Source organism: Eptesicus fuscus, chromosome 15 (assembly GCF_027574615.1).
Source record: "Eptesicus fuscus isolate TK198812 chromosome 15, DD_ASM_mEF_20220401, whole genome shotgun sequence".
In the NCBI taxonomy this organism is placed as follows: Eukaryota; Metazoa; Chordata; class Mammalia; order Chiroptera; family Vespertilionidae; genus Eptesicus; species Eptesicus fuscus.
Window position 1 is genome coordinate 48,671,506 of NC_072487.1, and position 25,634 is coordinate 48,697,139.

The 25,634-nt window shown below is 40.5% G+C and overlaps 1 protein-coding gene and 1 long non-coding RNA gene across 3 annotated transcripts; one reads left to right on the top strand and one right to left on the bottom strand.

Moving 5' to 3' along the window:
• On the bottom strand, positions 1 to 13,073 carry LOC129151614 (uncharacterized). Its single transcript, XR_008558253.1, has 3 exons — positions 12,986 to 13,073; positions 1,949 to 2,027; positions 1 to 172 (listed from the first exon to the last, which is right to left on the bottom strand). It is a non-coding gene; the product is annotated as an uncharacterized LOC129151614 (long non-coding RNA).
• Positions 12,867 to 24,041, top strand: DNAJA1 (DnaJ heat shock protein family (Hsp40) member A1). Of its 2 annotated transcripts, none has more exons than XM_054727024.1 (9): positions 12,867 to 12,987; positions 14,081 to 14,222; positions 14,377 to 14,554; positions 16,496 to 16,600; positions 17,643 to 17,870; positions 20,094 to 20,208; positions 21,696 to 21,811; positions 22,130 to 22,230; positions 22,826 to 24,041. In XM_054727024.1, exons 2-9 carry the CDS (start codon positions 14,091 to 14,093, stop codon positions 23,042 to 23,044), a joined length of 1,194 nt encoding a protein of 397 aa, XP_054582999.1. In that variant the 5' UTR covers positions 12,867 to 12,987; positions 14,081 to 14,090; the 3' UTR covers positions 23,045 to 24,041. The 2 variants fall into 2 exon arrangements, with proteins under 2 accessions (XP_054582999.1, XP_054582998.1); XM_054727023.1 differs by lacking the exon at positions 12,867 to 12,987 and adding an exon at positions 13,356 to 13,428.
• The last annotated feature ends 1,593 nt before the right edge of the window (positions 24,042 to 25,634 follow it).

Genomic DNA, 25,634 nt, shown 5'->3' on the forward strand with positions numbered 1-25,634 from the left:
AAATATTGCATAACTGTATTTATTGCTTGATAGCTACAAAAGGGGTACAAAGTTGGAGAGCAGGATTTTAGGTCTTGATAATCGGAAGACCTTTCTAGAGGGGGTCTTTGAACTGGATCTTCAATTGACATTCACTCAAAAATACTTCTTGATACCTGCTATATGCCAGTAACTGTAGTCCAAGAGATAAAAACATTTTATCAGTGCAGCCATTATCACTGAGCCAGTCCCCTGCCTCAGAAGTATTGCTTTAACCCATGGACTCGCTTTTTGGTGTGTAGCCATCAGGCTGTAAGAGGCATCCTTGTGAACTGGTCACCCTGTCAGGGATGCTGTCAAGGACACTGCTGCTCATATAACACAATGTTCTCTTTATGAGTGTCCCTGGGAGACAGTCCAATCTGATCTTAGTTCCGGGAATAGTTTTTCTCCAGAGTAACGGGTTTGTTTTTTATCCATAGATATCATGAATTGTGGGACCAATGAAACTGTCAGCTTAGAGACAAATTCATGGCCCAGCTGTAGCAAATGTGAAGGTTATTCCTATATTCATTTTTAGCTTTGCCTCCATTTTGTTTCTACCCATGTTTTTATTTCTTCATTCTCTGATGTTCTTTTTTTTCATTCTCTACACTTTTAATTTATGGCATCTTGGAGTGTGTGTGAATGATTTTTGTGTTGGGGGGGTTTTCCTGTATCTTTGGAAATGGCTATGAATCCTTTCTGGAAGAAGGTATCCCCATCAATTTTTATAATGTATACTAGTGGCCCGGTGCACGAAATTCGTGCATGGGGGCAGGAGGGGTGTGTGTCCCTCAGCCCAACCTGCACCCTCTCCAATCTGGGACCCTTCGGAGGATGTCCGACTGCTGGTTAAGGCCCGATCCTAAACCAGCAGTCAGACATCCCTTTCGCAATCTGGGACTGCTGGCTCCTAACCACTCACCTGCCTGCCTGCCTGATCGCCCCTAACCACTCTGCCTGCCGGCCTGATCACCCCCAACTGCCCCCCATTCCAGCCTGATCACCCCTAACTGCCCCCCCACCAGCCTGATCACCCCCAGCTATCCCCCCTGCTGGCCTGAATGCTCCCAACTGCCCCCCTGCTGGCCTGCTCACCCCCAACTGACCCCCCGCCAGCCTTCTCGCCCCCAACTGCCCCTGCCTGCCAGCCTGATCACCCCCAACTGCTCCCACTGCCGGCCTGGTCATCCCCAACTGCCCCCACCTGCCAGCCTGCTCACCCCCAACTGCCCCCCCCGCACCGGCCTGATCTCCCCCAACTGCCCCCCCCCCCCCTGATCACCCCTAACTGCCTCTGCCTTGGCCCCGCCACCATGGCTTTGTCTGGAAGGACATCCAGAAGGTCTCCAGGAAGGTCTCCCAGTCTAATTAGCATATTACCCTTTTATTAGTATAGATACCTATTTATATAAATACTAGGACAGAGATGTGTCCACAAGTCAATGTGAGCACACTAAAGGGCTCATAAATCAGAGCATTATAAGAGACCTTACATAGAGCTCATCGCTTGAGTTTTTCTTTTGTACTTTGTTTTATTGAGGATGTTTTAGAGTTTATTCACAATGCAACAATTGTTACACAAACTTAAGTTGTTGCAAGAAGATGCTAAAAATAATCTTGCAGAGTAGATTTTTATGTCATATCATGGGTTTATGGGACATCATAGAAACTGTTTACAATAAATTGAGGCTACAGTCCCAAGAGTTTCCTTTATCAATATTTTTTCTAACAAAAAGATTATGGGGCAAAACAATTCATACCTACAGAATTAAAATAATTATTTAGAAAATATACCTACACAAAATGTTATCAACTGGATTATTCAAATAAATGAGGACAAACAGAGTTTAGGAATTTAAATTATCTAGATGAAAAGTCTCAGATTTGGAAGCAATATTAAAAATCATTTAGTTCAGCTCCATACCTGTGCAGCAATGTTCTCCCTTAATTCTTCATCCCATCTTACAGAGTTTCCCTGGCTTGCGTTGTGTTTCCCTGGTTGCCTATGTGAGAACATAGTGAGAGAAAGAACAGTTGCTGACATACTGTTTTAAGTGTGCTGGATCAGCAGATTATTTTTAAATATACTCAATTTAATCTCCTTTTGTTTTCTCTTTTCTTAAGAAAGAGTTCTAGCAATATAAAACCTCTTTTTAAATATATTTTATTGATTTTTTACAGCGAGGAAGGGAGAGGGATAGAGAGTTAGAAACATCGATGAGAGAGAAACATTGATCAACTGCCTTTTGCACACACCCCACTGGGGATGTGCCCACAACCAAGGTACATGCCCTTGACTGGAATCAAACCTGGGACCCTTCAGTCTGCAGGCCGACTCTCTATCCACTGAGCCAAACCGGTTAAGGCACAATATAAAACCTCTTATTGACAAACAAGAAACAGGTCAGGATCTCATGAATGAAGCATTCCAAAATGTTTCAAAAAGACAGCAATAAACATGTTTATTGCACATCCTCTCATTCTTCAATAATTTGAAAAATTACAACCATCTTCCTTCAGGTGAAAGGAGGGGTGGCATGAGAAAGAAAAAGAAGAAGAAGGGAGGGAGGGAGGGAAAGGAGGGAGGAAAAACAAGTTAAACCAGATATACCCCCATGACCTTTTTCAGCTATCTGCAAGGCCCAGCACTTTAAAGGAAATACTTGTATTCTTCTTTGCATTCGGGAAAAATGTTGACTTTTAACTTAGAATAACTAAATAGAATGCATTACTCTCTTCCTGTCCTTCTATTATAATTTTTTTAAACTTAAAAGCAAAACTACCTGAAAATTGCTCAGTGCTCAGAGGAAAGGCCACTCTGAACTCAGCTATTAGTCACTCTGACATTTCCCAAAGGAGGGCAGCCCAGGCGGGCAGAAAAACCACCAGACAGTAATGCCAGGCTGGTGTTCCATGAGGGCTGAAACCAGCTCTTCTTTTTCACAACTATATACCCAGAGCCTGGCTAAAAGTCTGGCACAATGCATATTCATTCATTTGTTCAATAAATACCTCTGGTTCAGTTCCTACTCTGTACCAGGCAGTGTTCTACATGCCTGGGATACATCATAAAACAAAACAAAGAGCCCTGCCCAAATGACATTTAAATTCTAGTGGGAAGTGGGTGTGGAGAGAAGAGACAACAGGTAAATATGTGTTACGTCATAAGTGTAGTGGAGGATGAGGAGAGCAGGTGAAGGAGGACTGGCAGTGCTGAGGAGCAACAGATTGCAACTTAGAATAGGGTAGACATTGTAGACCTCACTGAGAAGGTAACCTTTAAACAAAGACCTGAGGGAAGTGAGGTGCTCGATAAACATTTGTTGATTAAATAAATGAATCAGAGCAGTATTAAGGAGGCAGGAAAGTACAAGGCACATTCTGGGGATGGTGAGAAAACGAGTTTAAGAAGGGAGGAGATGATTCTGGGAAGGAGGTGAGGTGGGAAGCTCACCAAGAAAGGTCCTGGGTTCAGAACTAAAAAAAAGTATGAACTTGTAAAATTTAGAGTTTACAAACAACTTTCATGTGTAGTCTCATTTAATTTTCACATCTCTAGTAAGATTAACTTCATCTCCATTTACCAATAAGGAGAGCATGCTCAGAGAAGCTGGGTAATTTTGCCAAGATTTTACAGCCAACAAGAGGCAGAGGCAGCCGAAACTGGTTTGGCTCAGTGGATAGAGCGTCGGCCTGCGGACTCAAGGGTCCCAGGTTCGATTCCGGTCAAGGGCATATACCTTGGTTGCGGGCACATCCCCAGTAGGGGGTGTGCAAGAGGCAGCTGATCGATGTTTCTCTCTCATCGATGTTTCTAACTCTCTATCCCTATCTCTTCCTCTCTGTAAAAAATCAATAAAATATATTTAAAAAAAAAAAAAAAAAAAAAAAAAAAAGAGGCAGAGGCAGAACTCAAATGTGAGCTTCGGACTTCTATCTTCAGGCTTTCCCTATCACCTCCCCCAACAAAAAACACACAGGTAATGTGATCGAAAGAAAAAAGCATTATACAACATACTACTAAAATATGGAAATGCTCATGTCAGTAATCAAAAATCATAAAGATACAAGGTAAAACTAAAGTTTAATATAAATTTTCAAAGTTATACACCCTGTAAAGGAACCAATTCATTGTGGGTACTCAGTAAAAGTTTAAAAAGAGCCTATTTTGAAACACATGTAGTGTGGTATGGGCAACAGAAAATACATGGTTGCAAATCTATTTCTATCATAAATGCCTTTCTTTTTACTATAAACTTTTGAAACTTTTACTTTCAGATTGACTCTATTTCTCTTACAAATACAATAATACTTTGTGACTTGATTTCCATTTAAAAATTATTTCTCAGTTATATAAGAAATACATGAATACTTTCTTTAAAAGATTCAAGTCCTCAGCCAATTGTCCCCCTTCATCCTGGTCTTCATCTGGGCACTATCATTTTGGAGTGTATACCCAGCTATTTTTATATGGCTACTTATATATCCAAGTGCATCCTGAATATCTACACTTGGATGTTAATTTTTAAAACTGAACTCATCCTTTTCCCAAGGCCAATATGGTCCTCTTTGATTTCTGTGCCAGTGAATGGCTTCACCCACTCATCACAACTAATCATCAATCAATTCCTATAGATTTACCTCTTTAATACGCTGTGTAACCACCCTCCATTCTCCGTTCACACTTCCACTACTTTAATATTGGCCCTCTTTTACCTACTACTTCAACTACTGCAGGGCCAACTTCATGGACATGTGACCTGTACACTCACATAGGTCTCATCTTAGAAGGGCCTCCTGTTTGGTATAATGCTTTGCTGTCAGTGTATTGGATTTCTTATTAATCCTCACCCGAGGGTATTATTTTTCCCCACTGATTTTAGAGAGAGTGGAAGGGAAGGGGAGAGACACAGAGAGAGAAACATTGATGTGAGAGAGACACATCGATTGACTGCCTCCCGAACATGTCCCAACCAGGACCAGGGATCGAGCCTGCAACCGAGGTACATACCCTTGACCAGAATTGAACCCAAGACCCTTCAGTCCAACACCTAAGCAAAACCAACTACAGCTGGAATTCATTTTGCTCTAACACCTAAGCAAAACCAACTACAGCTGGAATTCTTAATGATTTCTGAACAAGGGGCACTGTTTTCATTTTACGCTGCCTCACAAAATATAAAAACAGTCCTATACTACTGTAATATCTTAACTGGTACCCACTTTCCCAGGAAGGCCCTGCTGTAACCCACTCTTCATAATTCTATAGAGAAGATATTATATTAAAATTGGATCGAGCAATACTGAGCACAGAGATCTGCCCAGTTCAAGACTGAGAGTTCTAAGGTATAACTTTAAATTGAAAAGAGGAATTAAATTTCCATGTAACAAGTTTAACCACGTTATCTATGGACACTTTTGCATTACCAGTACTTAGGGAAGATGGCCAAAGTAAACACAACCCTCTGTAAAGCCAGATGGTACAGGCAAAGACCACAGACTTTGTATTCAGCAAGAATGGGTTCAAATTCCAATTTGACTACTTACCCTGTTACTTTGAGCAAGTTACTCAAATCCTCTAATTTTTATTTTCCTATTGACAAAATAGAAAAAATTATCTGGCAGAACTTTTGTGAGACAAAATAATAGGGACCCAGTCCAGTTCAGCAAATACTACTCTGTGCCTTCAAGCCTATGACATCAAGGTAAGTAAGACTTCCTTCTAAAGGGTAAAGTATGGAAAAGCGGGAGAGCAGAGGAATAACTTCACAATGGAGAAACCCGACAAACACTACCTCGGCCAGGTAGATGATCAAGGTCAACATCAATAGTAATAAGTTATGTTCATAGCATGTAGCTGGGATATATGATGAAACAAGCACTTTACCTCTGTAGTCTTCCTCCCCAAAACCCGTAAACCCGCTCAAACCATGAGAAAAACACCTTAGATAACCCAAACTGAAGGACAGTCTACAAGACACCTGGCCAGCACTCCTTAAAACTGCCCAGGTCATCAAAAATAAGGCAAATCTAAGAAACTGTCACAGTCAAGAGGAGCCTAAGGAGACATGACGACTAGAAGTAACGTGATATCCTGCCCTGGCCAGCTGGCTCAGCTGCTTGGAGCATCATCCTGGATACCAAAAGGTTTTGGATTTGACTTCTGGTCCAGGCACATGCTTGGGTTTGATCCCAATAAATGTTTCTGTCTTACATCGATGATTCATTCTCTCCCCCACCCCTTTCTCTCTCTAAACACATCCTCTGGTAAGGATTAAAAGAACGAAGATAAAAGTAATGCGATATCCTGGATAGGGTCCGGGGACAGAAAAGAGACAATAAGTAAAAACTAAGGAAATTCAAATAAAGAATGGGCTCTAGTTATTAATAATGTATCAAAATTGGTTCATTAGTAGTGACAACTGTACCATTTTAACACAAGATGCTGATAATTCAGAAACCTGGGAGCCAGATATATGGGAATCCTCTGTCCTATCCTTGTAACATTTCTGTAAATCTAAAACTACTCTAAAATTAAAAGTTTATTTTAAAAATAACAATTGGGGTTTGGGGGTTGGAAGGAAGGAGAACAGCTCATCAAGAAGACTGAAACCGTGGGCATTCACAGTGATAAGAGGAGTACCAGCACAAATTGGTGACACTAAAAAAAATTCCCACCCCTACTAGGCCTCAGTCAATTAAAACCTAAATGCTGCAAGAAATTTAAATTAATTTATACAAGCATAAATAGTATTTTGACTACAATTTACTTCCCATTTTGTATTTTCCAATAAAATGTTTCTTTTCTTTTTTAAATTAAAGAAAAAAGGATAGCAGTAATTCTGCATATCCAAAACTGGATTCATCTTGCCCCCTTTTCCAATTCTGCCCCCACCACAGCCTCCTCTTCCTCCTCCTTCTAGGTTGTCCCTCTCAGGAAGGGCATCTGCAGCCATCCTACTGCTCGGTCCAGAAGGCAGGATGTCAGTGATGACTCCTTTTCCCTCATCTCTGCATCCAGTCACCAAGACCTGCAGACTTCACCTTTGTATTTATACTTCCCTCCCTTCCCATTTCTCCTGTTTTGGCCTTGTCACTTACTAATCTCATCCTCATCATAAAAGATTTCTAAGAATTCATCCTTCACATTAGCACCCAAATGACTGTTCTAAAAAGTACATATGATCAAATCGTCTGTAAAACAGAGTTGTGAGATTAAAATATGACACTTGTAGAGTTTAGCACAGTGCCTGATAGGAACTAAAAAAAAATAAAAATCAGGAGCTAAAAAAAAAAATCAGCTGTTAGAGGTTATATCACCCCACCCTTAAAGTCTTCCAGTATCTCTTCAGAGCTTTCAAGGTAAAATTCAAACTAACAGCATAATGCGTAAGCCCTTATGACTTGGCTCCTGCCCTGCCTCCAGCCATCTCCAGCTACCTGCATGGCCATCTGCGATCTGGTCACATGGTTACTGAGAGTGCACCACGCACAGGCACTGAGATAAAATACAATGGTAAGAAAAGAGGCCATTTGTGAAAACAACAAGACAATGTCCAGTGACATCTTTAAGAAGAAATAATATTCAGGACCTAAATTTTTAAAAAGCATAAACACAACAAAGTGAACATACAGTTATATGCAATATACCTTTTTCATGGGTAGGAAGATTTAATACCATAAGCATTTTAATGCTCCCCAAACTGACTGATATATAAAAGCACTATAATCACAATCAAAATGACAGTGGGAATGGGGGAATCTTCCAGAAATATTCATACATTTACCTGGAAGAATAAAAATCCTATAAAGTGCCAGGAAAATTGTAAAAAGGAGGAGCAATAAGGGGAACTACCAGAAATTAAAATGTATTTTAATGGGAGTTTAGTATACAATAAAAGTAGCATTTTACATTAGTCAGGGGAAAAAAAAGTACTAAAATAGTGTTAGATAAACTAGCCCTCCTTTTGGACAAAAATAAATCTCAATTACTTAAAAATAATCCTCAGCCCTTACACCAAAATAAATTTCAGGTGAATTAAAAATTTTAATGTAAAAAATGGAACCATAAAAGTACTAGAGAAAAACCTGGGAGGATATATTTATAATGGATTTGTGAAGGCTTTCTATGTATAACAAATAAAGGAGAAGGAGAAGGGAAAAGAAGGGAGGAGGAGAAATGCAAAAGCCAAAAAGAAAGTGTCACAACTTATTTAACCCTCATTGGATAGCTAAGCTGGTTAGAACATTGTTCCAATACCCCAAGATTTCGGGTTCAATCAAGAATCAAGGGAAAGCCGAAACCGGTTTGGCTCAGTGGATAGAGCATCGGCCTGTGGACTGAAAGGTCCCAGGTTTGATTCCGAGGCAGCTCGTCGGATGTTTCTCTCATCGATGTTTCTAGCTCTCTGTCCCTCTCCCTTCCTCTCTGTGAAAACATCAATAAAATATATATATATTTTTAAAAAGAATCAAGGGAAAGAAAAGAAAAAAAGAATCAAGGGCACATACAAGAATCAACCAACAAATCATAACTAAGTAGAACAACAAATAGATGTTTCTCTTCCTCTCTCTCTCTCTCTCTAAAAACCAATAAATTAAAAGAAAAGAAAATTTAGCCCTGGTGAAGTAGCTCAGTTAGTAAGAGCGTTGTCCTGATATGCCAAGGTTGTGAGTTTAATCCCCGGTCAGAGCACATACAAGAAGTGACCAATAAATCAATTTAAAAAAATGTTTAAGGTATCTACATAAAAATTAAAACCTTCATATGGTATATATATATATGAATATATATATATAGAGAGAGAGAGAGTGTGTGTGTGTGTATGTGTATATATATATATATATATATATATATATTTATATATTTATATTAGAGGCACGGTGCATGAATTCATGCATGGGTGGGGTCCGGCCAGCCTGGCCAGGAGGAGGGGACATGGGCGGTTGGCCAGCCTGCCTGCTGGTCGAACTCCTGGTCGAGGGGACAATTTGCATATTAGCCCTTTATTATATAGGATATACACTGAGTGGCCAGATTATTATGCGTTCAGAGATCATAATAATCTGGCCACTCAGTGTATATATGCACACACACTATCCCTAACATAAAGGTGCTGTTATATCACATTAAAATAGTGGAGTTACATACTCTGGTTTCTCTTCAGATCGCATAAATCTTTCGCCTTTTACTAAAATAGTGGAGTTACACTACAGAAAAATGATCAAATAACAAGAAGGACCACTGACAGAAGAAGAGTTGATAAATACTTTTTAGAAGATGCTTCACCATACTACTAAAGAAATTCAAATTAAAACAATAGATACCACTTTTTAATCTCCATGGTTAGCAAAGACTAAAAAAGATAAAATCCCCCATATTGGCAAGGCCCACTCACACATTGCTGGCAGCAATACGAAGTGTTATAGAAAAGTATTTATTACTATTTAAAATCTGCATTTACGTTGGCTCAACAATTTCAATTCTAGATGTCCATCTTACAGAAATACTTGCATTAATGCCCAAAGATGGATTTGAGAATTTCTCAACAATAAATATCTATTATTTGCTAAAACCGGTTTGGCTCAATGGATAGAGCGTTGGTCTGTGGACTGAAGGGTCACAGGTTCGATTCCGGTCAAGGGCATGTACATTGGCTGTGGGCACATCCCTGGTGGGGGGGGTGCAGGAGGCAGCTGGTCGATGATTCTCTCTCATCGATGTTTCTAGCTCTCTGTCCCTCTCCCTTCTTCTCTGTAAAAATTCAATAAAATATATTTTTTAAAAAAATATCTATTATTTAACACTGTTTGTAAAACATTGGCAATTGCCAAAATGTTCATCAATAGGGCAAAAGTTAAATTATAGTGGCCTGCATCCTACATTCTATGAAGTCGTTAAAAATAGGGTAGGTTTATTTATCCGAACATGATAAGATGACAATAAATTAAGTGAAAAGGGCAAAGAACAAGCAGCATGTATATGATCCCATTTCTTAAAAAAAAAACACACCACATAATTATTGTTACTCTTTTTCTGTTTTATGTAAATAAGAATGCGTCCTAAAAATGTTAAGCCAGCCGAAGCCGGTTTGGCTCAGTGGATGGAGCGTCGGTCTGCGGACTGGAAGGTCCCATGTTCGATTCCGGTCAAGGGCATGTACATTGGTTGCGGGCACATCCCCCGGTGCAGGGTGTGCAGGAGGCAGCTGGTCGATGTCTCTCTCTCATTGATGTTTCTAGCTCTCTATCTCTCTTCCTTCCTCTCTGTGAAAAATCAATAAAATGTATTTTTTTTTTAAATGTTAAGCCAGAATATTCATCAGGACATATTTTCAGCATCATTGACATAAATTTCTATGAGGAAAAAAATGTCAAACACATCATATGATGTTTTTTAATGTTCAATAAGTACTACATTCAAATATGTTAAATATTCCAAAGTCACAAAAGGTTATTTGGTAATATGCCTTCCTCCCATCTGCCTCTCTCCAATACCCAGCTCCCCCCCACAGGCAAACCATATTACAAGTTTTGGGGTATCCTTCTGAAATATTTTATGCACATACAAGCAAATAAGTACAGTCAGTTTTCCTTTTTTTAAAAATCAACTTGTATACCCCTTATCTTTATTCTTAATAAAGAATTAAGCTCACTCAGTGAGCTTGCAAATTTTTAAAGTATTTCCAATATCCTATTTCATGGCCTTATGTTGATGGTCTCAAGAAGGTATCTTCATGTTTATATCATGCTTCCATCTTTCTAAAAGGTGTGGGAATTTCAATTGGGTCCCTCAGGCAAAAAGAAACACTAATCGTGGCCATATTTAAGAAACACGAGGCATGGTAATATTTATTGTGGAAACTCTTGAAGTGTTTTGCTATAATGAAGGGTTGTGCTTAACCAGTGTTAGATTCACAAACGTTTTAGAGCCAAGTATGGACTTTAGAACTATAATGCTTACATAATACATGAACAGTGTGTAGTTATTGTTTTCTCTTAATTGTTCATGCTTTCACAACTGTTGGTCTCTCAGCCTGGGATATTTATTTAGATGGTGCAAATTTTCCCTACTCAGCACCTCAATAGACTCTTTCTTGTTGGGGTATATTCCTCAACTTCTTTATATGGTGAACTTCTTGAGGACAGGGACCATAACTTGTGTGATTTTTATATTCACAAACCCTAGTGCCCTCCCAGGAAGCATACCTTCAGTAACTGCTGATCAGAAGAAAACAAACAAAACAACTTTATACCAGGGGTAGTATTTGAGAAGATAACATCTAAGACTGGGAAAATTAGGTGTTTGTCAGCCAGAGTAAAGCAGAGAGAGGTGAAAAAGTGCATCTGGGAAACTGAAAATAGTTCGGTGCAACTGGTGCACGCAATTTAAAGAGATAAGGCTGAAGAGATACACATGGGGGTGCCTCCAGGGTAAAGTTCGGAATCCTTAGTTTGGCAAGGTACACCCCAACTGGCTCTGAAGCCTCACCTCCTGCTATTTCAGATCCCTTAGGTCTGGCTATATCCAATTGCTTGCAATTTCCTAAAAACATCAGATTCTTCCACCTAGATAGCCAAGAGATATCTTGACTACGTAGTAAAAACCTTTTCCACCCAGACATTTTTGCACATTTGTAAGGAACAGATTCAGAATCTCCTCACTTAACTATAACACTGACATCAGCAAAGTACTTTGTCCTTTGCTGCGAAAGCTCTTCTCCCTTCTTCAAAACTCAGCTCAACCACCACTTCACCAGGGAAGCTCTCCCTGTTCCATCAGATTAATATGCAGGGGCCTCTCCCCTGCTAACCTCTGTATTGGGGTTCACTTACAGTTCGTTGACGTGTACGGCTGCCTACTAAAATCTAAGCAATGTGAACCGGCTTTTTTTTCAATTTCAGCTTCCTTGGAGCCAGATAGTACTCCTGAGTTGGTTGTGCTAATGAATAAGAAAAACGGCCCCCCTTTTTCCAATATGCTCCTCTCCCTACATTTGAAAAGCCCAGAGACTCACTTTGCAGACTGTAGATCCAGGTTCACAGACTGGTGGTACTTAAAACATCAAATAAAACCATCTGTCCGTCACTCTTGGTGCTACTCTTGTGTCTCCCGCTAGCCAACCAAGCGAACACCCGGCCCGAGAAGAGTTCACGGCCCTCCGTTTGCCCAGAGACATTGCAAACGTTTCTGGTTTGGCGCTGGCCTGAGCCCAACGAATAGGAGGCTGCAAGGCTCAAGGCAGACGGCGTGTGTGTGTGAGTCTGGACTTGCAAAGCGCTCTCCCAACCTCGCGGTTTGCATTACCAGGTCAGGGGCTGCGTGTAAAAAGAAACAAGATCCAAGGCCTGTGAGGCTGCTCCGGGGCCCAGGCCCGCCTGGCTCAGCGTTTCTGGCTCAGCAGTTCCCAGAACCTCGGCGCTCAAGAACTAAGGCGGTAAGAGTCGCCGAAAGAGGCAAATGAGGCGCCACCGGGGTGGAAGCGCTGCAGGGCTTTGTTCTGCGAGACACCCGCTCTGCACACGGCACCCGCCCGCGGTCCCGTCCTCGCAGGCGGCGGCCGCCCCCCTGATTACGGAACCGGAGGTGCAACGCTCCTGGGCAACCCCTCTCCCCGCTTGACAATCCCGACCTCTTGCACCCAACCGGGTGGAAGAAAGGGCTCCAGAAAGTTCCAGGAGCACTAGGAACCCAACCCCACAAGGCTGTTCGGCACAGCCCACTCCGGCCCGAGCGCCCCCGCGCCGTTGCCCGGGTAACCGCGGGGCGGTGGCAGCGGCGGGAGGGGCGGGACTTCCTGCGGGTGACGCGTCTGGGCTCGGCTACAAAAGACGACGGCTGCGGCGCGCCGGGCGGAACTTTCCAGAACGCTCGGGGAGAGGTGGAGGAGCGGCGGCTGCCTGAGCTGCGCGCAGCAACGCGCTCTTTCCAGCTCCTCCACGCCTGCCTCGGCCCGCTCACCGGTGAGTGTCAGCCCCGGCGCCTCCCCTCGACCCAAGGCCGGCGCCATTGGTGGCGCCGGGAAGCTGGATGGGGCCGCGGTCGGGAGGCGGTTGGCTCCGCGTGGGCGGGAGGGTTATGGGTTCTAGGACCCACGATTCCCTTTTAGGTGGGGGGAGGGCTAGCCGTCCCCGGCACGTAGTGTGTGGGCCCGAGACGTTTCACAAAGCTGCCCCCGCCCCCCGTCCAGCCCGGGGTCTCCCGGACCTGCCGCCGCAGGCTTTCCGCCTGGCGCCCCCTTCCCCCCCCCGCGCCCCCTGGGGGTGGGCGACCCAGCGCGCAAGCGCAGAAGGAGCTCAGGGTGAGGGGCTGCGGGAGGAGCGGGGCGGAGGCCGCGGTTTCGCTCCTCCGGTCTCCCCTCCTCTTTGTTGCGGCCTGGGCTTCTCCCACCCCCTTTCTCCATGGTGAGCGGGGAAGGGGGGGCGGGGGGGGGAGAGGAAGGAAACCTCAACGATCCGCGCCTAGTGCAGGGGGGTCACCGAACGACGTTTTTTCGCTACGCTGGCTGGTGGGAGCGCGGGGTTCGGCGGTCTGCGTGGAGGCGCCGTGAGCCCTGTAACTGAGAAACCTACTCAGGGTTGCCATGAATCGTTTCATAAACCGCTCCCTGCCCCTTTGTACCCAAATGTATTTTTTTCTAGGGAGTGTGTATGTCTTGTCATATTTACCCGAGACCATGGTAATGTAGTAACCGGCGGACTGAACCTGTTAGTGCGCCTTTTGGTCCCTTCCGTCCCTGCTGGGGACGGGAAACAGGAAGAACCCCGATCGTGGGGAGGCTTTCGTGTGGGAGAATGGGGAGCAGCTGCTGGAGGAAGCTTTTGAATTATTCCTTGATAATTATTAGCTTATATTTAACCTGTTAGAACTTATTGCTGAATTATCAAAGGAATTGTTACCTTCTCTGAAGTTTAGGGAAGGCAGGGTTTTTACAATCAGATTTGGCAAAGAACAGATTTCTCGGCCATATCTATGATTTAACGAAATTACAACTACCAGTTGAAAGTCAGTTAAAATTTAGGGTTTGTTTTTTGTTTGTTTGTTTTTTAATTTCAGGCTGTCAAAAATGGTGAAAGAAACTACTTACTATGATGTTTTGGGGGTCAAACCCAATGCCACCCAGGAAGAACTGAAAAAGGCTTATAGGAAGCTGGCCTTGAAGTACCACCCGGATAAGAATCCAAATGAAGGAGAGAAGGCAAGTTGTATATTCATACTCAAACGTAGCCTAAGTAGTTTTTTTTTGGCCAGGTGTATGGTAGTTCCATAACAACCTGAAATGTAGTATGTCCATGTAGTAGCTATGCTTCATAATACTCTTTTAAAGTGAGATTTATTCTTTTCTCAAACAGTTTAAACAGATTTCTCAAGCTTACGAAGTGCTCTCTGATGCAAAGAAAAGGGAATTATATGACAAAGGAGGAGAACAAGCAATTAAGGAAGGTGGAGCAGGTGGTGGTTTTGGTTCCCCCATGGACATCTTTGATATGTTTTTTGGAGGAGGAGGAAGGATGCAGAGAGAAAGGAGAGGTAAGAATAATCCAGTCTATATGCAGCAGTTCACGGTAGCCCCTTGGTCAAAGCAAATTCTTGAGAATTCATCTAATTTAAATGTTGGTTTACATGTTATAATTTTGCAAACTGTACACTGCCATTTTTATTTGTGGTATAGTTTTTTAAAGTAAGATTTGATGTCACTAAAATTATCTAGACCAAGTGCTAACAAGTGAGTGCTTCTAAAGCTCTTGGACAGTGGGACACAAACTTCAATAAGATTGTCAAGCACTAATTAAAGGAACAAAGTATAAGAACATAATTTTCAAAGCCCTTTTTAAGATATTATTTGACACCCCCCCAACCTAGTAGGAGGTACTCAGTTGAAAGTGAGTTAAAGTTAAGAAACCTAAACTTCCCTCCCGTTTATACAGCAAGGCATTAGTAGTCAGGATTGGAACATAGATTCTTTACTTACAAATAGCCTGCTATCTGTTTAATTTTGCTGCATCTTTATTATATCTTGATATGTTCCCTTAACATTTATCAGAAATGCCGTTTCCTGGCTGTAGAAATATTCTTCATAGGAAAACAGTGTTTGGGTCAGAGTCATTTATTCCCAATATAGTTTACATAAATAAGGGCCAATGGGTAGAGTCCATTTTAGAAGGAATAGGGAAGCCATTAAATTTCACTGTGAGCTTTTTAAAATTCAGAAAGACTAGAAATTGTTTACTTAGTTTTTCCTGAAAGGAAAGGGATATGTTTTTACGATTATCTTTTTAATAATGAATTGACTGGCAAACTATGTGATTTAGATCAATGAAAGGCCTCTGTGTGGGACACTAAAAAATACTTGCTTAATCAAATTTAATAAGCTTTTTTCCCTTCTTTATACTCTCAAAACTTTAAAAGCTAAAGTAAGAAAGGCAGCTTTCAACGTGCTGGAACCAACTGTATGGGGCTATATTTGTGATATAGAACCCAAAGATGAAGCTAGGAGCAAAAGGATATAGTTAATGGCGCTTCACACTTCATTGGAAACTAAAAATGTTCACAACAGGCATATTGTGCAGATAAGAGTTTGAGAACTTGTTTTCACTTGGGCATAAGGCAATACTGTTTTGTGGTGGATGAAGTCCTTGTGAAAGAATTATTAGCTGGGAGCATATTAACCATTGACAGGTGACTTCATATCTGTAGCCTCAGTGTCCTCATATGATCTCTACCTTCCACTTCCTATTCTGAAATGAGTTATGGCACTCCTTTGTAGCCACTGGCCACAATAAATTTAGATCCATTAAAAAAGACAAAAGTTCAGTTTTTCATCTGCAATAGCCACATGTGACTAGTGGCTACCGTGTGGGATAGCATGAATATAAAACATTCTTATCACTGCAGCAAGTTCTTTTGGACAGCACTATGATACAGTGCTAGTCAAGCAGTAAATGCACTATTCCTACTTCATGTACAAGTAGGAATTGATATTCTGTGGAGATTGAATAAATGCATCAGCTTCCCCAGCCAATCTTGATTGGTTGTAATTTGGAACTTAGTGTGCTGAAGAATTTTTGGATGAAGTAATAGGCCATGTTGCTCAATATCATGGTAAGTGAAAGATTGAAAGAATATATTGGGACAGAAATGCAGTTTGAAATAATTATTATGAAATGTGCCTCTATAAATGGCATTGGTTCTCAACTAATTTTGCAGTTCATGTTTTTGATTGCTATAATTTATAAGATAGCCACAACTACATTTTTAGGCAAATTACTTAATCTCACCCAGTTTTTCTCATCTGAAATTACAGTTTGAGGGTTATGTGGGTATTGTGGCCAACATTCTATGTATATAATAGGTACTTAACAAATGTACCTTGTGAGCCTTATCTTTTATTATTATTGATCATTTTGATGGTGATTGAACACAAACAAGGTACGTACATCTTAGATTTTAATGAGCATTATTTTGTTCTAGGTAAAAACGTTGTGCATCAACTCTCCGTAACCTTAGAAGACTTATATAATGGTGCAACGAGAAAACTAGCTCTACAAAAGAATGTGATTTGTGACAAATGTGAAGGTATGGTCTTCTAACATCTTAAATTAACTAAAAATTGAAATAAAGCCTTTCTGAAGATATAAAACTGACGAGTAATACACTGCCTAAATATTGGAGAGTGCAAATATAAAGAACTACCTATACCTACCATTTAGAGAATATTAGCAAAATGTGCGCACTTTTTTATGTGTATACTAGAGGCCCGGTGCATGAAATTCGTGTGCAGGTAGGGTCCCTAGGCCTGGCCTGCAATCAGGGCCAATCTGGGGGGTGGCTGGCAGTGCGATCTGGGCCCCCGCTTGCACCTGCCTTGGCCTGACGCCACCCACTCACCTGCTCCACCATCCCACTGCAGTCCCACACTCATCAGGGCCCATTGGGGCCAGCAGCGCCTCCACTGCTGCTGCCAGCGCTGCTTCACCAAAGCCTGTCGTGTTCCGTGCCGCCCCCCGGTGGTCAGCACATGTCTAATTCCCGGTGGATCGAACTCTCGCCTGTGGGGACAATTTGCATATTAGTCTTTTATTGTATAGGATTTTCAATGCAGTTGGAATCTAAGGTACTGTCATTTTTTTTCAACATAGTTCAAATGAGCACTTCATATTATCTCTAACACTTAATCATTCCAATGATTTCATAATCTGTAATAGGATTTAAACAGTGACTTCTTTGCATTTAGAGAAGTTATTGGCTCTGATTCTCTAAGCCTTTTATAAATACAAGTTATTTGTTGGAAATATGGTATCTAAAGAGAATAAACTCCTTAATGTTCTCATCTCACAGATTAAGGATGTCCTGTGAATTGTGATTTGGGAGCGCGTTTAAAATTCACAGTTCTAAAATGGTTCTTTGGGAAAACAACAGTCAATGTTTATAGATAACAAGCTGGCTGCAGCTGTATTTTATGAAATAAAAAGGCTAAATTGTAGTTCTTGATGGACAGGCATCGCATCACACTTGGAACTGTTAATGTTGTGTCTATTAAAACTATCTTATTAAAACATTCATCATTGTGTCCGACACTAAGTTCAAACATAATTCAATTTCTTTTTAAACTATTTAGGCCGAGGTGGTAAGAAAGGAGCAGTCGAGTGCTGTCCCAATTGCCGGGGTACTGGAATGCAAATAAGAATTCATCAGATAGGCCCTGGAATGGTTCAGCAAATTCAGTCTGTGTGCATGGAGTGCCAGGGCCATGGGGAAAGGATCAGTCCTAAAGATAGATGTAAAAGCTGCAACGGAAGGAAGATAGTTCGAGAGAAGAAGATTCTAGAAGTTCATATTGATAAAGGTGAGTTCTCAGCCACTTTTGAATTCTTGAGTGCAATGGCAAGATTATTTACATTTTAGAGTTGTTAAAAATTATTCTCAGTAGGGTTATATGCATGGTCTTATCACCTAGAGATACCTTGACTACATAGTAAAAACTTTTCCACCCAGACATTTTTGCACATTTGTAAGGAATAGATTAAGAATCTCCTCATTTACTATAACACTGACATCAGTAAATGATTAAATGGTGTTCTGGATTTAATTCACTTGCATTAAATTACTAGTTCTACCTCTTTAAATTGTAATTTTTGCACATGTTAAGTTCCTTAGGAACTGCTAGGGTAAAGAATATATGTACTTCCAAGGACTTGGGGGAAGGAGATATGGGTGAATTTAAATTATTTCCTTAAGATTTTTCTAAACTAATGAAATGTGTTACTTTTTTTTATTAATTTGTAAGAGCTTAGATTAAAAATACTGCTTTTTTTTTAGCCCTGGCCTGTGTTCAGTTGTTAGGGTATGGTCTGTACACTGAAGGGTTGCCAGTTCAATTCTCAGGGCACATGCCTGGGTTGTAAGCTGGATCCCCGATGAGGAGCGTGCAGGAGGTGGCCAATTGATGTTCTGCTCTCACGTCGATGTTTGTCTTTCTCCCTCTCTCTAAAAAATCTTCAAAAATATTTAAAAAAATAGTGCTTTTTAAAATGTTTTGGTCAACCGATGCACTAAAAGGTCACATGCCCGGGTTGTGGGCTTAACCTCCAGTGGGAAGTATGTAGGAGGCAGCCAATCGATGATTATCATTATTGATGTTTCTCCTTCCCTCTCTGAAATCAAAAATGTTTTTTAATGTTTTTTTTTATAGACTGTAAACCTATCTGTAGGTTTCTGACTCTGGGGCTCGGTTATAACTATATAACTTTTTAGAAATGTATATAACTCCGGAGTAAATTAAAGTTTCTAATTTTGCTATTCTGAAATAGTAAATGTTCTAATCTTCAGACTTTGCAACTAGTATTATACTGTACATACTGATTTGGAACTATTAATATTATGAACATCTCATATTAATACATATATCTACATTATGTAAGCCCTGCAATATTTTTCTAGAGGTACTGAAGTATTTGTGGGTTAATTCATGTCTGGATTTTGCTTCAGATATTGGGGGGTTGGACAAGGATGAAGGTATATATGAAATATTAGTCATGAGTTAACTGCTGAATCTGGATTGATATATAGATATCCATTGTACTGGCTGTGTTTATATAGGTTTAATTTTTCCCATAAATTGTTCTCTTTGGGTGATGTCACTGATTGGTTCAGGAACTTTGCTGTAGTATAATCTGCAAACACATTACATGAGTTAAGTTTAAAGAGATGTTGTCTAAGGCCTTGCTGAACTAAAAATATGTGGGTCAGAGGTATGAGGGAGGGAATCTCTCAAAATAAGTTGGCCTTTAATAAACACTGCCTTTTTTAAAAACATTTTTTAATTTCTATTTTATTTATTGGTAGAGGCATCAATTTGTTGTTCCACTTTCTTAAGCATTTATTGGTTGCTTTTTGTATATGCCCTGACCAGGGATTGAACCTTAAACCTTGGCACATCGGGACAACGCTCTAACCAACTGAGCTATCCAGCTAGGGCTAACACTGTCTGTATAATTATTCAAAGTGTGTGCATACATTTTGGGGGGACATCCTGTATTTCCTATATGTAAATAGTGCTAATACAATAGAGAAACGAAAGTCTTGATTTATGTTACTGTTAGGCTTAATAGGAATAATTGAATACGGGTTCTTTTAAGTTAAGTAATGACATTGGAATAGTTAACATTTATGGTTATAATGTTTGCGTCACTGATTTGTTGCCAGCATGGGCCTTTTTATTTAATCCTCACAACAATCCTCATGAGGTAGGTCTGTGTGGGACAGTTGATAGTTAGGAGTTAAGCAACTTGCTTCCCTGGGATAATCCAGCTGGTAGTAAGTAGCAGCTCTGAGACGAGGCCTGATCTGTTTGCCTCTAGAGTTTGTATTCTCTGTGATATCTTTCTTAAGAAATTGGACTGGTCTAATCATGTGGGCATTCTTAGTCATCTTCATAAACCTTAGCACCCACAAAAACTTGAACTTGCTTTTTTTATGCACAAACATGCATCTGTGTTTCTTAATATATTGAGAATCTGACCTTAGTTGGATGTTAAATAAAAATATAAAATTAACCTTCTGTTTTTAGGCATGAAAGATGGCCAGAAGATAACATTCCATGGTGAAGGAGACCAGGAACCAGGACTGGAGCCAGGAGATATTATCATTGTTTTAGATCAGAAGGACCATGCTGTTTTCACTCGGTAAAAATTTTAATCAGCTATTCAAACTGACATCGTGCATACTTGGAGTGTTTTTTTTAAATGAGCTTTTTATTATTCTTAGAACATAGTTCTTAGAAATACCCTGGAAAAATATAGTGGGAGAGTTAGGCTATATATATCTTCTCTAAAATGTTAATCATTAATGTTTTCATCTGGAAAGAGGCTAAGAACAAAAAAGGATCAGATTTTAGCTTTTTGTCCAAATTTAGGTAAATTGATTACCTAATCTGGAATTTGAAGAATATACTTCAGTTAGATGATGTTTTGCATGAATATAATAAACCAGGTGGATTACGGGAAACTTCCCTAGACAAAATTGTGCCCTAAAGTTCTCACCACTTGAAATCCTTGAGTTCACAATATGTTCAGTTGCTTTTAATTGTAAATAAGTCTCTAGAACCATCTGTATTAAAATCTGTAAATTCAGGCCTATTGCTGTGAAATATTTAATAGTATTTACAATGAACTTGTAGGGAAGCACAAGAAAAATTGATGGTAAACAGTGAATATGTCAAATACATACCCATGGCTGACTTTAAAACAGACTGGATTGGGGTTCTAATAAATCTTGTCAGGATTTACATCTGAAGGGAACTGGTTTTAAGAAAATTATAATAGAACATTCCCCATTCGAAAATGCTATTAAACTCAGAGGATTTTTTTTTTAATGTATTTTATTTTTTACAGAGAGGAAGGGAGAGGGATAGAGAGTCAGAAACATAGATGAGAGAGAAACATTGATCCAGCTGCCTCCTGCACACCTCCCACTGGGGATGTGCCCCCAACCAAGGTACATGCCCTTGACCAGAATCGAACCTGGGACCTTTCAGTCGGCAGGCCAACGCTCTATCCACTGAGCCAAACCAGTTAGGGCTAAACTCAGGATTTTAATGCCATCATTTGAGGTGAATCCTCAGGAGGTTTTCTGGAGAGTATCCTGTTATTAATATGGATTGGAAAAGCAAAAAAGTCTAAACACCAAGGGAGGAAATGGGCTGTTATTAAATATAAAAGATTATGTTCATAATGTGCCAAGCACTATGTTAATTTATGTACATCAAATTTTATAGAGCCTATAATCTAGGGCCCAGCTGAGGTCTGTTCATCTTATAATCTCCCTAATATATGTTCGCTTTTTTTTTTAAGCCTCACTGTTACTAGAATTTTTTCTTCTCTATGTGAGCAACTAAATTTAAAATTAGGTGATGGGACAATTCAGGGATGGTAAATGGTAGAGACTACCTAGAGTGTGATTAAGGATTCCGAAGCCTTGTCCAGGAAATGGGGCTGGCAGGTTCCATATATTTGCTGCTCCTGGTTCTCAGCTCTGTTTTTAGAATGGGGAAGAAAGAACACCTTTGTAAAAGATACCTTGCTGTTACTAAGAAAACAATTGCCTGCTGTAGTACTTAAAATAATTGGTGATTTGAAAGATCTAAGTATGTGCTAAATTTATATTAATACAGACGAGGAGAAGACCTTTTCATGTGTATGGACATACAGCTGGTTGAAGCATTGTGTGGCTTCCAAAAGCCAATAGCTACTCTTGACAACCGAACCATAGTCATCACCTCTCATCCAGGTAAGGTACCTGATAGATGAGTTTCTCTCTCTATTCTAGTCATTTATTTTCATTGTCTGCAGATAGCTGTGTAGGCACGAGGAAATGGATATTTTACTTGCTCAGTTACATATCCCTTTCATGAGCTGAACTAAAATTGTATGATCTTGGCTCCTTTTTTGGAAGCCCCAAGAAAACTCATAAATGAAAAATAAAGGGTTGCTTCACATAACTTCACCTCCTGTCAATGAGCTAGGACATTTTTCTCTGTTCTTTATTTTCTCTATTTCATGAAAATGTGGCTGTATTTAAAGAAGAACCTGCCTTCAATGTTTTTAGGTCAGATTGTCAAGCATGGAGATATCAAGTGTGTATTAAATGAAGGCATGCCAATTTATCGTAGACCTTATGAAAAGGGTCGCCTAATCATCGAATTTAAGGTAAGCTATAAAGTACTCTAGGAATATTTGAGTGATTACTTACTAAAATCTGATAACAATTACATTTTCTGAATGTCAAGAAACATTATCCAGGAAGAAAGACATTTATCTAATACTTCTGTCAGGTTGGGATTGGGTTTGTTTACATCATTTGGCTACTTAAAAATTGGTGGAGGAAGAGGTTACAAGGCCATAACTGGGATCTTAAAGTTCAGTAGAAGGACTTAAAATAACTATTGTGGATTTTTAGCAAAATACAGTGGTTGGTTTGTTAATGGGGTGGTTCATAAAATGTGTTTTAGGAAGGATTCTCATGTATAATGTATTTGCTGAATAGAACAATGGTAGTTACAGTGCAATTTTACTAGGATCATTCTTTTTTAAAAAGACCTTACTTGTGCCATCTGCCCTAAACTGTAGTTCAGAGCACTGGATGCTGTGTCTTTTAGAGCATGTATTCTAACCTGGGATGGGAAAATTCACTGAAAAATAGTGTTGTGGTTACCTGTTTTCCTGGGGGAAATGGGTTGACTAATTCAAGGAACTAATGATGAAGTAAACCAAATCAAACTTATAGAAGTTCCCTTTTTTATAGGTAAACTTTCCTGAGAATGGCTTTCTCTCTCCTGATAAACTCTCTTTGCTGGAAAAACTCCTACCTGAAAGGAAGGAAGTAGAAGAGACTGATGAAATGGACCAGGTAGAACTGGTAGACTTTGATCCAAATCAAGAAAGACGGCGCCATTACAATGGAGAAGCATATGAGGATGATGAACATCATCCTAGGGGTGGTGTTCAGTGTCAGACCTCTTAATGGGGCCAGTGAATAACACTCACTGCTGGCATTTTATATACAGTAGTGAATGAGTGAAGGACTGTAACCATAATATGCTCACTACTTGCTATTGTTTTTGTTTTAATATTCAAGTATAGTAGTGTTTTAAAAGGTAAATGAAGAATAAACTCAAATATAAAAGCTCTGACTTTGCCCTGTATGTATGATGACTTAAGTGTGCAAGATAAGTTTAATACCTGTAAAAAAAATTCCCCTAGCATTTGCTAGGCCATACTTTGTAATTAATTTTGGCTATGTATATGGAATAGCTTAGACTGAAATGCTAGATATATGTATTGACTTTGGTGTGTGACCCTTAATTGTTAAGCTATGAAGTTAAAATTCTGTATTTAACTGGCAGTCAGACAAAGAACTTAATTTGTAGAGAAGTGTTAGTTTGTATAGTTGTATTAAGTGGGATTCATTTGTGATGCCTCTGCATTTATTCTGTTGCCTCAACTGTTACTTGAAGGTGGCATGCCATATAATTTAACCTGTGGTATCGATGATAGAAATGATACCTTTCCAAAGAAGGGGTTTATCATAATCTGCTTCTTGAGGGCTTGCACTTGTAGAATTGCATTCCCTTCTGTGGTGCCATCTTTTTTTTATTATTATATAAACTATATTATCAATCCTTGGTTACATTTTTTCCCCCTTGTCTTTGGACCATAAGCCTTAGAGTAGTGACTTCTGGAGTAGGCTAACTTAGAAGAAGTTGAGTGATGAAACCTTTACATGGAGAATTTGCATGTACGAGATAGGAAGGTATGTTTTAGGTATGTTACAGGCTTACTTTAAACCATTTAACTTATGCTCCAAAGTAACTGTAATTTAATGTTGGTAGTATAGCAAATTATGAGTAGCTTTAATTGTATGTTTAAAGTCATATGTTCACAAGCTTAAATCTGGATATCAGAATTTAAGCAATTCTTGAAATGTATGAATATCTCCTTAATACACTGATTACAAAGTATTTCCAGTGTGTCACTATAGGCTTTTTTATTTTTCCCCAAATGAAAGTATTAGCTGGTCACTAAGATATGTAACTTTTCAATGGACTAGTTAAAATGTTAACACTCAAAATTATTAACTATAGTTAAATATTTTCTATTAAGTGGGTGGAAAGTGAAAAGTTATCAGTCATGAGGGAAAATGCAAATCAAAACCACATTGAGCTACTACTTCACATCAACTAATACAAAATCTAATTCAAAATGAAAGCAAATGAGAATGGAGAAGTTGGAACCCTGCACATTGCTCATGGGAATATTAAATGTTATACCTGCTATAGAAAAGTTGGGCAGCTCCTCAAAAACCCAAACATGGAACTGCCATATGACCCAGTAATTACACTCCTGGATTCAGATACTTGGCATGCCCTTTGTTGCAGCATTATTCACTAGTACCCCTGCACACAAATCCGTGCACCCGTAGTTCACTGCTGCCCTCCTGTAGCTCCCCTCCCCCGCCTCATAGCTTGCTGCCCTGCCCCCTCCTGTAGCTCTTTGCAGCCCACTTGTAGCCAGCTTCCCCACCCTCCTGCTGATCCATGATCCGGTTATTAGGCCGACTGTTGCTTCACGGTGTAATGACCATTTGCATATTACATCTTTATTATATAGGACTAGAGGCCCAGTGCATGTGATTAAATCATGCACGTGTAGGGTCCCCTAGGCCTAACCTGCCATCCAGGCCATATCTAGTGCTCCGCAAAGCCTACCACGCTCCACAGACACTGCTAGCAGCCTGCTCCCCGCTTTTTTTTTTTTTTTTTAAATATATTTTTATTGACTTTACACAGAGAGGAAGGGAGAGGGACAGAGAGTCAGAAACATCGATGAGAGAGAAACACCGATCAGCTGCCCCCCTGCACACCCCCTACTGGGGATGTGCCCGCAACCAATGCACATGCCCTTGACCGGAATCGAACCTGGGACCCTTGAGTCCGCAGGCCGACGCTCTATCCACTGAGCCAAACCGGTTTCGGCGTGCTCCCCGCTTTTGATGGCAAGGGGTCCGCTGGTGCTGGAGCGGACACACAGCTCCCCGCTTTCGATCGCGGGGAGTAGACAGACAGCCAGCTCCCCTGCTTTTGATGGTCCGCAGCAGGACGTGGGCTCGCTGTCCCAGAGGCCCCTTCTGTGCCGCAGCACAGTCATGGCGCAGACGCTGGCCCAATCGGCCACCCCGAGTCCCACCCCCTGTGCCTCCCGCTGGCCCAATCGTGGGCGTAGCCAAGTGGTGGTAATTTACATATTACCCTTTTATTATATAGGATAGCCAAAGGGAAAACAACCGTCTAGCCAATGGATGGTAAATAAAGTGATATCTATATAGGGGTTGGCAAAAAGTGGGTTTACAGTTGGGAGTATGCAAAAGTTTATTTTTTTATTGATTTTTTTTTTTTTTTAGAGAGAGAAACATTGAAGAGGGAGAGCCATTGATCTCAGCTGCCTCCTGCATTCCCTCTACTGAGAATCAAGCCCACAACCCAGGCAGGAGTCCTGACCAGGTATTGAACCAGTGACCTCTTGGTTCATGGGTCAACGCTCAACCACTGAGCCAC

Coding starts and splice junctions, on each gene's coding strand:
- DNAJA1 (XM_054727024.1), top strand. CDS start 14,091: ATGGTGAAAGAAACTACTTACTATGATGTTTTGGGGGTCAAACCCAAT. Junction 16,601..17,642: donor GATTTGTGACAAATGTGAAG/GTATGGTCTTCT, acceptor TAAACTATTTAG/GCCGAGGTGGTAAGAAAGGA. Junction 17,871..20,093: donor AGAAGTTCATATTGATAAAG/GTGAGTTCTCAG, acceptor TTCTGTTTTTAG/GCATGAAAGATGGCCAGAAG.